Source organism: Solanum dulcamara, chromosome 11 (assembly GCF_947179165.1).
Source record: "Solanum dulcamara chromosome 11, daSolDulc1.2, whole genome shotgun sequence".
Taxonomy (NCBI): domain Eukaryota; kingdom Viridiplantae; phylum Streptophyta; class Magnoliopsida; order Solanales; family Solanaceae; genus Solanum; species Solanum dulcamara.
This window is the reverse complement of record NC_077247.1, coordinates 58,383,992-58,398,777: the sequence shown is the minus strand read 5'-3', so window position 1 is coordinate 58,398,777 and position 14,786 is coordinate 58,383,992. Positions and strand designations below refer to the sequence as shown.

Below are 14,786 nucleotides of genomic sequence, written 5' to 3'. Positions count from 1 at the left end.
AAAAAACTGCTGTTTCTGATGCAAATACGACAGTTTAGATGCCAATATATGTTTCATTGTTGTGTTTTGTGCATCTTTCGATGCTTGTCTTTGAAAAATCAGTTTATATGTATCTGAATGAAAAATTATAAATATCTGATAATTATATAAATTGATTAATATATCATTGTTACTAGAAAAAAGAATCTAATATATATTATGAAACGTTAAGAGTGAAAAAGTAAAAGATAAGGGTGTTTAGTTGTTTTTACCATTATGAGATAAAATCATACTTAGGCTCTTTCGGTTCAAATGTCGTTTTAAACGCCTTTCACTTTACCAAAAAGACTTTGACAAGTATGGTATCTCTCAAGGGACAATCTTTAATTAGTTTACTGAAAGTAATTTATTAATTAAATAATTTCAATATTATATCACCACTTACAAGTAGTTGTTGCAGGCTTTCCAAGTGTTGATTAGCATGTCGAACTTAATAAAGCTAAATTGAGCTGTACTGAAAATTAAAGGGTTTTACTGGATTTTTAGATAGTACTACTAATTTCTTTTTTTGAAACAAAAAAAAGGAAGGTGAATAGATTCACGTGGAGCTTTTAAAAATTATACTTAATAAATTTATCATTTAATATTCATAGGCTTCTTTTATTCAGAAACTGTTTGGATTTACCAATGTTGCTGGATTCTCTCTTTGTCCCAATTTAGTGACAACATTTCTTTTTTTTTAAACGTGTTTCAGAAAAATTCATTCCGTATATTTTAATTTATGTGATATAATTTAAGAATCAAAACCTTTTATTTTAACTGAGTATTTGGACATGAAATCTTTAAAATTTAAACAAAGTATGATTTTAAACAAAACTGGACCTGCACATGATTGACATTTGATAAGAAGGAAAAAGGTAAACATTATTTAGGAATTAACTGCAAAATAGTTAAGACAAAATGGTGAAGGCAATATAAATAGATTGTCGTACTTTTATCATATGAAAGGATTCTCAATAAACGGAAGAGAAAAAAAATATTGACTAGTATTTCAATCATGGAACCATCCTCACACTGTCAAATAATGTAAAGATAATGATTACTGTGCTTTCAGTCAAAACACGTGGTCATCATCTAGATTAATTAATACTTTAGTGTCTTTTTGTACGAGAAATAAAAGAATCATAATATTGAGATAAAATATAAAATTATTTTACTTTACATTGCATTGGATATTAATTGTTTTTGACATTATTTATTTCATCACTTATATAATAATAATAATAATAATAATAATAATAATAATAATAAAAGAAGTTATTTCATATATATTAAACTTAGTTTCGTGAAATATTTTAATTCTTAATTTATGAAATAATTTTGTCTATCTCATTTTCGTACCAAAAAACGTCAATCTGTCCAAATGTGTCCAGTCCAGTAAGGAAATATACTCCATCTTCATTTTTATTTATCCTCGCTGAAAAAACCAACTTTCTACTTTATCATAGAAAGAATACCATTAACTATTTATCCTGAATCATTCTCCAAATTCATTGAGATAATTATACTTTCTTCGTTCTGATGATAAAGTTTAGCACATTTTTAAGAAAAAATTAGTTGGAAGTGTTGTTTAGCTAATATATCTCTTATTACTTTCTCTATCTCATATTAGAGGGGTACTTTATATTTTATACGGTAATTAAAAAATTATTAATAGATTGATTATTTATACTATTTTGTCTTTTGTTCATATCAATCCAATATACATAAAGTATAAAAATAGCTAGTATTGAGAATTATTCACATTCAAAAGATCATATTAATTGTAGGGGTAAAATAGAAAAAATTTAATTAATTCTATCTTGATTTAGTAAGTAATCAAGTAATATGGAATAAATATTTTTAGTAAGATCTCCATCTAATATGGGACGAAGGGAGTAATTATTTAACTTTTATCTATATATGTGTCTCTTAATTCTATAGTAATAATTAATGTTAAAGACAAAGTTGAAAAAAAATTAATTCTCTCTTGATTGTTTAAATTGATTGAAACAAATATTTTTAGCATAAATGACAACTAAAAAAGAACGAATGGAGTACATAATATGTATATTATGGTAAATGTGCATTTTATTTATTACTCATTCACTTTTCGTGATGTATTACACTAAAAATAGATCCTCATTTTTACTTGTCCTGAAAATCAAGATATAATTTATGTTATTATTATTATTAAATATTATTCATTTCTCAATATGGATGGAACGAATATTTCGTAAGAAAAGCACCCGTTTATTATTGGCAAGTAAAAGCGAATAAGGGGAAACTCATTTTTACGTGAGTACAATTTTTTTTACACTGGACAGAACATAATTAACTCATATTATCTTCTTATTGCAGTCAATTGCACGGCCTTTGGATTCCCTTGTCCTGAATAGTCGAAGTTGGGTGCACGATACCCAAAAATTTGGCAGCAACAAGATTAAAAGGACTAAATTGACTACATTTTAAACTTTTTTTAATGGACCACAATTGCCATTACTTTCTTTTGACTTTATCAACACAGTCAATTACTAGGTACAATTTCAAACAAAATGCTGCACATGTTGTTTGGTATTTGCCTTTAAACTTCCTATATATGTCTTTACATGCCTTTGAGTTTGACTTGCCTATTCCAAATTTTACCTATTTCATATTTTTGGGCCAAATGCCAATACTTACCCATTAATTGATCTTTTTAGCTAAACATTTGATATTTTGATTAAATGATTCTATTAGCTCGTACAAAATGAAAGTAGTAGTGGGATGGGAAGAATGTGTTCTCCAACTAACAAATGGGCAATGGCAATAAGTAGGGGCCTAGGGGGTAGGCTACAATTTTTTTGGACTCATTACACTATGACAGACACATTTAATGCAAACTCAATCTTTTTTCCCAACCTGTCCTTCTTAGTTGTTGGAGTTGTTGGAATGACTAATAAATTAAATTTGTTTTCCTCTTTATTTCACTCTCCACTAGTTTCTAAAGTTCTGAATAACAGGTCAATTAGTTCAAAAAAAGCCATCAAGCTTTTGTTAAAAGTGAATCCCATTTTCTTGAAATGCATGAACTTTTTTTTATGTGGTACTCTACAATTGTCTTGCCTTCTTTTTTCTTATGGGTCATTCACAAATATCCTAGTGCTCTTCTCTCTTATTTTATTCTTCATTCATATACTTTTTTTGTCTTTGATTACGGAGTTTGTATATTTAATTAAACAAAGAGATTGTGAAGTTACCTTGTTATTGTAAAGTTTTCGTAGAGGGCAAACATTTAATGCAAATGTTTGATCTTCGAAAACACAAGATGAAACCATGTTGACATATATTGAAAGTCACGAACCTCTTTTTATCATAGTTAGTGTTGTGTGTATCAAAACGATGAGGAATGGAAAGAAAGAAATTTTTTTATGCACTAATATTTTCACCAAATTGATGAATATATTATACTTCCTTCCAAAATAATTAATGTTTTTAGCATCTAGAAGTTAATTCAAAATAATTGTTGTTTCACAAAATTAAAAAGATATTTATTTTAAAAAAAAAAGAAAATCTTCAAATTTGCCTTCGACGCATTCCTAATCTCCATGATAATTATGTCAACCTAAGAAAAGAATAAAAAATCATAACTAACGGTATAATAGTCAAAATCCCCCTTAATTTTTAAAATTAAGTGAATTTCTTGATCTATATGTCCAAACCTAAAATGTCAATTAGTTTGAATTGGAGGGAGTATATTTTCAGGTTTTGTAAAATTAAGTTCTTTATAAATTTGGTATCAATATCGAGTGCAAGTAATGAAGTACTAGTTTTTTTATTGAATACCATTAAGAGGAATATCAAATACAAGACCTAAATCTGATTCACATAGTCAAGCAACAAAAACCTCTTTTCTCTTTAAAACTTTTATAATAATTGAGTAGAAAGAAATGAATCTTAGTAATTGAAGTTACATACAATGAGAGCTCGAAAATATTTTCCCAAGAAAGAGGACCACACCACCGTGAAATTAGAACTATGTTTTGTCTAAATAATGGGAGAGAGACATGTAAACTGATTTGAGGCAAATAATGTATCGTTGTCTCTTGACGATGCTCTCTCTTTCTGTATTACTTAAATAATTATACGCTTTGATACTGAAGGGCAACAAGAATCCACTAATTAACATCTAATAAATTAATTAAACGTAGTGCAGTTGACTATATTATGCGCATCCTATTTTTAACTTAAACTCTTAATAATAATGAAGTGGATTTTTCATTTTGTTACTGTCAGGGCCCGCGGGTCATAGTAGTTTCTATTTATATTCTAAAAATTCAATTATAAATTATTTTAGCAAAACTCCAATAAGCTACCTTTTAAAAGTTTCAAACTCATAATTCAAAATCCGAGCTCTTATCACTGCAACCTCAATCAATGTTTAATCTACTTTTTCATTAAATTTCTTAGTGAAAGATGTTTAATGAATATTTCAGAGATATTTTGATAGAATTGATGAAAAAAGAAAAAAATAGTATCCCACTACTCCCTCTATTCCATTTTAATTTAATTTATGAGGAAATCCACACAGATTAAGAAAAACATTCAAGGACATAATTTAAACTATATTTTTCACTATTGTTCTTTGAAAAATCATAAATATATTTTTTCAAATAGTGTGATTTATCTCATAAAAAATATAAAACTTCAACAAAATGAAAGGGCAAATATGAAAAATTTCAAATATTTATCTTGAACTTTGAACAATTCAATTATTTTGAACAATGAAAAATCTCTCAAAAATTCAATTAATATAGAATAGAGAGAGTAATGTTTTCATACGAAAAAAATAGAAAGTTTTTCAGTATTTTAGTGGAAATTTGTTTTCCACATTTTTCCACTGAAAAAATGAATAAAAAAATAATAATATTCTAGCATAAAATTTTCACTAATTCGGTGTGATAAACCTTTGAATCTGATAGTGACTATTGAGAGAAGCAATTGTAAAATACTTTTTGACTTTTTTATATATCCAAAAATCAAATCATCCAATTCTTGAGACTATTTCTTATTAATTTCCAGCTCAATCAATCTTATGAGACCAAATCAAATATCTATAAATGAATCAACTTTTACAAATATGTGTTCATTTTACATTTAAAAGAAAACATAGACAAATCGATTAATAAATAAAGGGTGTTAGGTACATATATATAAAACTATTTTATCATTCTCTTTATCTCCACTAATAAAATCATAGAATAATTAAATATCGATTTAAAAAATAAAACTATTTGAAAACCCTATGATCGAAGTCATCTTAAAGGAAATCTTTACATTATTTTCAATCGAGAAAACAATAATTTTCATATTTCATAATTAAATTTGAAAAGCTATGTTTGAAAGGGGGGGAAATTATAATGATTCCTTTTCACGTTCTTGGGAGAGGGACGTAGTAGTAGCTGCTTATGTCTCTTTCTATTCCTAATTTTCCCCTTTTAAAAGTGATAGTGCGTTCTTTAAAGTGATTATTATTATTAATATTATTATTATCAAGAGCTTCTTCTTTTTTTCCCGCAACTTACTCACTTTGCTTTACCAATTTAATTTCCACTACCAACAAAATGTAGCCTTTTATTTTCTTTTCCACATCAAACTTTTCCTTTTTCCCTTTTTTCTTTAACTTTATTTCTTGGGGAAATACAAGCTAATGTGAGTCTTACATTCTAAAATCTTCACATCTATAGATTTTGAAATATGAGTTGTGAGCTACTCCTACATTTGAAAATCACCCACGCATCATAAGTCCAACAACTTCAGCCGCCTGAGGTGGAGTCTTGAAGAATTTCACGTTGAATGAAAAGGAATGGATGATAAGGGCAAAATCAAAAATTTCATCAATGGTGTTCAAAATTTAATATATATATATGAAAAATAATTTTTGACCTATATAATATAATTTTTTTACGAAGGATGTTTTACTGGTCACCCTTTGCTACATGTGGCCATCCCACTAATTGGTGGTGACTTTCTTATATAAATTTGGACAATCCTTCTACTTTGAGTTAGACCCAAAATTCATTTCTTTACCGTGGACTAATTTTAACCCCTACACTCACAAGAGGTTTAAGCTTCATGACAAGGATTTAGCTTATTTATGCCAAAAATAAAGGTAAATATATATTGCGCAGGTTGTTTGTCTTATTGTCATTCTAATATTATGGACAACTACTGCAGTAATCTTTTAGGTAACATAATGTAAAAATTCTTTTACACGGTTAATGAGCATAAGTTACACTGATAGAAAAATTACTTAATAAGAAGTTTTCCTTGCCTGAATTACTCCTAATGTAGTTGGTAGGGGTTGCTTTTACGTAAGTAATCAATCATATCATCAATTGAAACAACACTCAAAACTTTTTATTAAGATGAATTAGGAACAAATACATGAGCAGATAGGATGGTACTTTATGAAAGCAAATCCTTTATGGCAAAAATTAATTCTACTGAGTTTTGTTTTGTAAACTAACATAATTTATTGAGAAAGTGTGGAGTAAATTTGCACAGGCGTTTCAGAAGGGGAAATTTTGACACTTCACATATTTGTGGATTTTAGAAAATATATCAAAAAGGAAATTGTCTCTAATCACATGAACCAAGTAAATTGTGTGTGTGAAATTCATAAAAGGTCTATGCAACTCACATGTTTTCAATGAATTGAATAAATCATGTCATAGATTCAAAATCAAACAAGAACCGCTGCTGGAATAGAGATGTGATTGCTAGTACATAACCTATTATAAATTATTTAACTTGTATACTCTGGGAGTGTAAAATTCTTTTATATTATCAGTGTATTTTAACATGTGATAGCGAATAACTTGTCTCTTTTTTATGAACAGTAACCTAGTTTATCAATTAGTTGGTCTGATAGTGTAAACACATTTTTACATGTCAGTGCATATAAGTTAACCAATTTGGCAATTTGCTGGAGACTCGAGAGGAAAGTGATAAATGAGTTGATATGCCTCGTATTGTTTGTCAAGTGGACCTGTTCCTGGAGCTGCCCACATTCTGGGCCTAACTAAAAACTTAAGTCGTGCTACTGGGAGTTATCTCAGATGATAAGATATTCAGTCATCACATAAAAGCACTGCAAATAGCTGACTACATATTGTCTTGGTTTAGTACTTCTACAAGCTCCTTTTAAATTTTATATCAACTGCAAAACTTCTGTTTGAAGGTATGAATTTGACTCACCTCAAAAGCAGATTTCATATTGGTTCCATCACTTCAGTTAAGTTAGTTTAAAAAGTTCTGCAAAAAGACACCCTTACACAGGTTGTATTACATTTAGCAAAAACCAGCCACCAAGACCATTGTTCACTGTCACAATGAGTTCACAGCAAATATGCTTTACCATTAAATGTCACAAACTGTTTCAGGTGCAAAAGACCATCCCACTATTTGTTACCCGAGATATTGTTATGCTTCCACATTGCTTCTTCCACGTCTTTGCCTTAGTCTTCCAGCAATAGTATCAACGACCGGTGCAGCAGCCCAACAAGGCTTCTTCTTCGACTTTGAACTTGCTTCTGGTGCAACCACATCACAGTTTTTGTTAACCAAGACACAACTGCCGTCTTCTTTCTGTTCTTTTGATTGGATTTGTCCAATGTCAAATTCATAACCAAGTTGTGACTCACCTTTGTAAACATCATTCAATTCAGTAAGCACGGGTGGTGCACTTGAAGTCAATGCACTGCCTACCAGTACGGCATTTTCTTTTCCTGATTTGTTGTCTGCTGAGAAATTTCCTGCATTGTCGCATGACAGCACAAGATTTTTACCACTGTTTTCGGAGTCATGTTTCAGTAGTAACAAGGGTTCAACAATGGACTTCAGCAATGGCTCTGTGCTACTTTCTGGTGCTAATTTGGGTTCATTGCCATCATATTCCACTGGTTTCACCTCTGTTTGAGAAGTCAATAAGTTGCCTACCAGCACGGCATTTTCATTTCCTGATTTGTTGTCTGCTGAGAAGTTCCCTACATTGTCGCTTGAGAGCACAAGATTTGTACCACTGTTGTCAGAGTCATGTTTCAGTAGTAACAAGGGTTCAACGATGGACTTCAGCAAGGTCTCAGTGCTATTTTCTGGTGCTAAGTCGGGCTCATTGCCATCATATTCCACTGGCTTCACCTCTGTTTGAGAAGTCAATGAGTTGCCTACAAGCACGGCATTTTCATTTCCTGATTTGTTGTCTGCTGAGAAGTTTCCTGCATTGTCACATGAGAGCAAAAGATTTTTACCACTGTTGTCAGAGTCATGTTTCAGTAGTAACAAGGGTTCAACGATGGACTTCAGCAAGGGCTCTGAGCTACTTTCTAGTGCTAAGTTGGGGTCATTGCCATCATATTCCACCGGTTTCACCTCTGTTTGAGAAGTCAATGAGCTGCCTACCAGCACGGCATTTTCATTTCCTGATTTGTTGTCTGCTGAGAAGTACCCTACATTGTCACTTGAGAGCACAAGAATTGTAACACTGTTTTCACGATCATGTTTCGGTAGTAATAAGGGTTCAGCAATGGACTTCAGCAAGGACTCTGTGCTCCTTTCGGGAGCTAAGTTGGGCTCATTGGCATCATATGCCACTGGTTTCATCTCACAAAGTCCCTCATCTTTCGTTGTACCTTCCATATCTGAGAAAGGTAGTGATCTTTTTGCAGAGAATGGTGTCAAGTTGTTCTCGGTACTGACAGTAGCTCGATGGGTTTGAATTAGATAATGTGCAACTGACTTATAGCCCAGTCCAGCAATCTGGATAGTTTGAACAATCAAGAGTTTGAGAATGGAAAAGAAAGGAAAAAAGGAAACTATATGATAAAGAGATTGAAAGAACAGACACATGTATGGTAGCATGACATTCTTATAAAGATTATTATTACCTTCCTATAGAGAGCACCAGTAGGAGCCCAACCTTTTGCTTGCCGGCACAAGCTGCAGTTGCAAATTCCTCGACAAACAGGGCAAATCCAGTTGGGATTCTTGTTCGCTTCAAGTACATGTTCTCCGTATCTACATAGAATAAAATTAAATAACACAATGATTGCAGATTTGCAAATTGAAAGAGGAAATGTGACTTGAAGCCATTTGTTGCACCCCTGCTACACAGGTGGACTGGGTAAAGGGGGATATCCAGACCAACATGTTAAAATAACTAACAAGTTATGAAGATCCCCGATCCCCTTCTAATAAAAATATATATGCATTATCCTGCAGATCTTGTAATTGGAGACATCCAGAACAATATGATAGAACAACTAAAAGTTCTGAGGGGAACACAGGTGGACTGGGTAAAGGGGGATATCCAGACCAACATGTTAAAATAACTAACAAGTTATGAAGATCCCCGATCCCCTTCTAATAAAAATATATATGCATTATCCTGCAGATCTTGTAATTGGAGACATCCAGAACAATATGATAGAACAACTAAAAGTTCTGAAGTTCCCCCTAATCAGAATGCATAAGCATCATGCTGCAGGTCTTGTATAAAGGGAAATTCTCCAATCAGTATCTGAGAATATATCTTGCGTTTTTTCTAATTATACGACTAAAATTTTGCACCGATGCAACAACATGAGCTGCAGTATAAGGGAATTCAAGAATACGAAGAGCAAAAGTTGATCTTGTATTCCATCTTAGAAAACTTCAGGCTGCGTGTTTATGGAATAACTTGACTAATAAACATATAATCACTATGTGAAGATGTTTCACTGAACACAGAGTTTAAGAGAAAAAGAGACTTGAAACTTGTGGTCTAAAACAAGCCTGATAAATTTCTGTGGCTATAAATCATTTCATTAAGGATAAAATGGGAAGTTTAAAATCAAAATTATTATAATAAATATAGAATGATGTCATTTTTTTGGAATTGACTAAAAAGGAAAGAGTGTCACATAATTGGAACTGAGGGAGTAATTCATATAGTCTTGAACAAATACAACTTCATGACATAGATATATGTGCAACGGGGACAGGATATCAGTACAACTGGTTAAATGAGGGGAATAAATGCATATCGTCAAACAACAACAACAATAATATACCCAGTGAAATCCCACTTAGTGGGGTTTGGGGAGGGTAGAGTTTACGCATACCTTACCACTACCTCGAAGAGGTAGAGAGGTTGTTTCCGAAAGATCCTTGGCTCAAATGCCTCAAACCCAAGTAAAAGAAGAATAAGAAACAACGAAGACAACATAGCAATTAATAAGAAAGGAAATGCATATCGTCAATGCTGATTGATAAAGCTCAGCAGGACCAAATATACAGACAATTGAAAGATATAGTGGTTTCATCATTTAGTGGCACAGAAAGACAAACATGAACATAAAGATAAAATACATCACTAGATGAAATTGTATCGGTTATGACACTTTTGTTTATTTGAGAAGTTTGGTATATTGAGAGCATTAAAAGGCTTAACATTAGACGACATCTAAATTTTGATATACATGATGTCATACCTCATATACAAGCAATCTCCACAAAATTGTCCTTGAACCATTTGGCAATTGCTGCAATGAGTACGATGACCAAGAGTTTTCTGTCTGCATAAGGAAGGTGAAGAACCAGATGGTTAAATTAATATATTCATACCGGGAAACTACATTGAATGAGGACATACATGAGAAATGAAGCAATAAGACTGCCTGGCAAATCTCTCTCTCTCTGTGTGTGTGTGTGTGTGTGTGAGAGAGAGAGAGAGAGAGCAAAAATCAACGACATTTAAGTAGCATTACATAATGACCCCAAAAAAGAAGGAAAATATGTCATGATTTTGTTCCTCCTTCAAAGAAAGTATTTGTTGCAAACGTTATCTCTTAAAAAAATGGGGGTAGGGGAAGGAGAAATGAGGGAGGAAATTACTTGATTCATCACAATAGCAAAAGCATTATTGACTCCTTACATATTTGGAAATATCTAGGCTCGGATAGAATAATTCGTACTGGCACCATTTTGAGATAGGCTAATAAAACCAACATTTTTTTTTGAAAAGAATAATAAAACCAACAATATAACCCTCAAAATAAAAATTTACAAGAGATTCCGATATTAAAGACAATGAGAAATTTGATTGAGCTAATCTCATAGATCATTCCAAGTCCATTCATATTATCTCCTAATTTTTCATTATTTTGCCAATGTCACCTAAGGTTTGATGCAAGTAGGCAATTTGACAACAACTGAGGAAAGACAACTAACAACACAATTCATTTTCCTCGGTTTGCTTTCCCCAACTGTTCATTATTTTTTTAGTGTGAAATTTCAACTTACACTGGGTATGTTGTTGTTGTTGTGAAACTCCAACTTATTTACGTAATTAAATCCAATATCATGCAGAATAGACAGCATCTAAGAATTAACCGAAACAACTAAAAAGTTAGACATTTGTGTTTTCAAGGGTAAAACTCAATATAGTCTATCATGCAGAATAGACAGCAACTAGGGCGAGGTAGGCTGATGTAACTAACAAACAGCTTATAAGTACAACATGAAGCAAGATTTACTGAAGTTACTAGGTGCCCAGTAATGTCCGCAGCCAGGCTAATGAAAATCAGTTTATATAGAGCACAAAAAATGCACATTAATAAGAACAAACATATCTCCTTACCGGCATTGATGACATGTTTTCCCCTTGAATGGATCATAGATTCTCTTCCCATCATTTCCGTATCCATCCACAAAAAAAGTCCAGCTCAAATCAGTGGTACCCAACAATTTCTCATGTTCTTCCGTGTAAATCTCTGGCTTTGACCCTTCCTCCCTCAACAAATGATGCTCACCATCCAGAGAGTTGTCATTCTTCGACACATGCACCTCTGAATAGCTAATTGGTGTTGCATTCTGCAGCCTAAAATTCCCAAGAAAACAAGAATAAGGCATTATAAATCACCAACATGCCCATGTTCTTCTTCATTTATATGCAAGTATATAAAATGGTCATATTATCTTGCAGAACAGTCAGCAGACATGGAAAACCTAGGAGCAAATAGTTGAACATGCTCCCCTTACATCCAGTAAACCTTAGAGAAAAAATACGGATCTAAAGTTAGTATATGCTGAGTACACTTACATCCATTGTTCCTCTATAACATTACACCTCTGAGACAATATATCCAAGTTAGTGAAAGCGAAAATGTTAATCTATTAAAGATCATTTTTACCACAGAGAAATTCTTGGTTTAAGCTTCAAAAAACTTGATGGATAATAGGGCACCCTGATAAAGAAATGGGATCTTGGACCTAATTCAATCCCAAAAGCTTCATCCCCAACAGATGTGGGAACTCAACACCCCGCACGCCGTGATAATAAATGGATCTTGAACCTAACTCGACTACTAAAGCTAGGAAGTGTCCAAAAACACAAGGAGACCAAAGACATCATCCCCAACCATTATGGGAAGTCAACCCACTTAAATACCAAACAGTAATTTATAGTAAAACAGTTCATAGTGAGTATGCCTGCATGAGTGTCAAAAAAATAAATGAAGACACTGTTTGGGTAAATACAGTAAAATAGTGGAGTATACCTGGAGGAACGGCGAGTGGGTCCAGGAGGCTGCAAAGGAGAGAGACGCTGAGGGGTTTTGCGAGCGATGGGTGTCCTAACAGGCTTGAGTTTGAGTGATATTTCAAAAATCCCCAACTTTTGCATCCTCTCAAGATTTTCCTTGATTCTTTTTTCCCTCAACTGTTCATACTCAGAATTTTTCTGGGTATTGTCATCGATGTTCACCGGAGCAGCTCTTTTCCTCCCACGAACACCCATTTTCTTCTTCTTCTCTCTGAAAACCCCCAACGGTCGGAAAAAGGTATTTGTGGGAGAGACAGAAAGGCCGCACACTACACAGGCTTTGTGGGGAATTGGTGTTTATAGGGAGGAGGGAAATTTAAGCTCTGTTGATGCGAAATGACCGTTTTATCCCTATATAGTGGACACACTAATTTGGTTAGCACGAGCGCACTAACTATAACTACAACTACAACACCGTTGCTAACTTAATTTTCGGTTGTAATTAAATTTTAATTATTTTAATTTTATAAATAAAATTGCTTTTTAGAACTACATAAAAATGTACCATTAGAAATTACAAGTTTTAACAGTTACTCCCTCCGTCTTATTTTAATTTTCATGATAAGGTTTTACATAATTCTTAAAAAACATTAATTAAAAACATGATTTGACTAATATACCTCTTATTAATTTTATAATCTTTATCTAATTATGTGCTTCTTAATTCTAAAATAATTAATGTTAAGGGTAAAGCTAAAAAATGTAATCAAATTTCTCTTGATTGTTTAAATTGACAACTATTTTTAATATACATGATAACTAATAATATGGGAAGGAGGGAATAAAAAAAAATATGATAAAATTATTTGGAACTTACACCGTTGAAATTTTTGAAAATCTTTTTTTTTTTTAATAATGATCTAACTTCCCTTTGTATTATAGTCATTGGATTGACATGTGATTAAAGCTAGCTGAGCTTTAATTTATAACTTAAATGATTAAGAGCCCGTTTGAATTGACTTTAAGTTGGTTTTGACCAACTTAAAGCTCCTTTTTAGCTTTTGGACGTGTTTGCCTAATGCTGACTTTAAGCCATAAAGTTCTTAAAGTCAGTCAAAAATGAAAAGTTAGGATTCCTAACTTTTTTTTCCAAAGTGCTTAAAGTCATTTTCTTTGACCATGGAAATTACTTTTATATCCCTTATATTTTAACTAAATTCCTAAACTACCTTTTTTTATTCTTTTAACCCTAAAATTCACATAATAAGCTCTTTTATCCAAACACTCAACTGCTTATTTATAAAAATAACTTTCAGCACTTCAAAATTCTAAAAGCACTTCATACATAAAAGTTACTTTTTTTAAGCTCATCCAAACGGGCTCTAAGAGAAAAATTATTTAACTCTTCTAATAAACCCAAAAGCAGAATATAAATTTTCCCAACTTATTTAGCTAGACGCACTTGATTATAGAAAAGAATTGATAAATAGTCATTTTTAACATTTGCTATCAAATACTAGACACTATTTTAAAAGTTATTAACATTTAACTACGCTTTTGAAATGGAGGATGCTTCGGACAAAAATATCCTCAACTAAAATACAGAACAATTCCAACAAACGATGTTAGAATTCAAAGAATTGACAAGTAGAACCCAATGAACAATTCATGAGATCAAAAGTTTGCTAGAGTTTCGAATCTATAGTGTTTGAACCTGTGTAAATTTAAACAATTCATGTAATTCAAAAATTTACTGCATTTTTCAATCTAAAGAACGATTCATTGGATTCGAACTCAAGAAATAATTTATGGTTTCAATCCTTATAAATTCTTTTATGTATTAAGTAAGAATAGTTTTATCCAAAATTTATTTTTGCATTAAATATTTCCCAATTGGTTTTCAAACAATGGTTAAAATTAGGGCTGTCAAATGGGCGGGTTGAGTTGAAATTGAGAATATTAAAAGTAAACTTTACCTAAATCACATACTGAAAAGGCTCAATTACAATGTATCCCTTATTTTTATGAAATTACGCGATTTCTCTTTTTTTTCAAATTTCTGATACATTACTTGCTGAGCTGATACATCAGTTTTTGGGTGTAAAAACAATTAATGTTGTTGGGTTAATTATGGGAAGTAACGTAATTCAAGTTATGATTGATTGTTTCAATCAATTACCATGCTAATTAAGGCAAAGAATTCTTT

General features: G+C 31.9%; 1 protein-coding gene across 1 annotated transcript; it reads right to left on the bottom strand.

Annotated features, from left to right (window-relative positions):
* Nucleotides 1-7,253: 7,253 nt before the first annotated feature.
* On the bottom strand, nucleotides 7,254-12,930 carry LOC129874198 (uncharacterized). The gene is made up of 5 exons (XM_055949449.1): nucleotides 12,597-12,930; nucleotides 11,678-11,917; nucleotides 10,530-10,613; nucleotides 8,946-9,075; nucleotides 7,254-8,817 (listed from the first exon to the last, which is right to left on the bottom strand). The coding sequence occupies exons 1-5, from the start codon at nucleotides 12,833-12,835 to the stop codon at nucleotides 7,483-7,485; spliced, it is 2,028 nt and encodes a 675-aa protein (XP_055805424.1). The 5' UTR covers nucleotides 12,836-12,930; the 3' UTR covers nucleotides 7,254-7,482.
* Nucleotides 12,931-14,786: the final 1,856 nt, after the last annotated feature.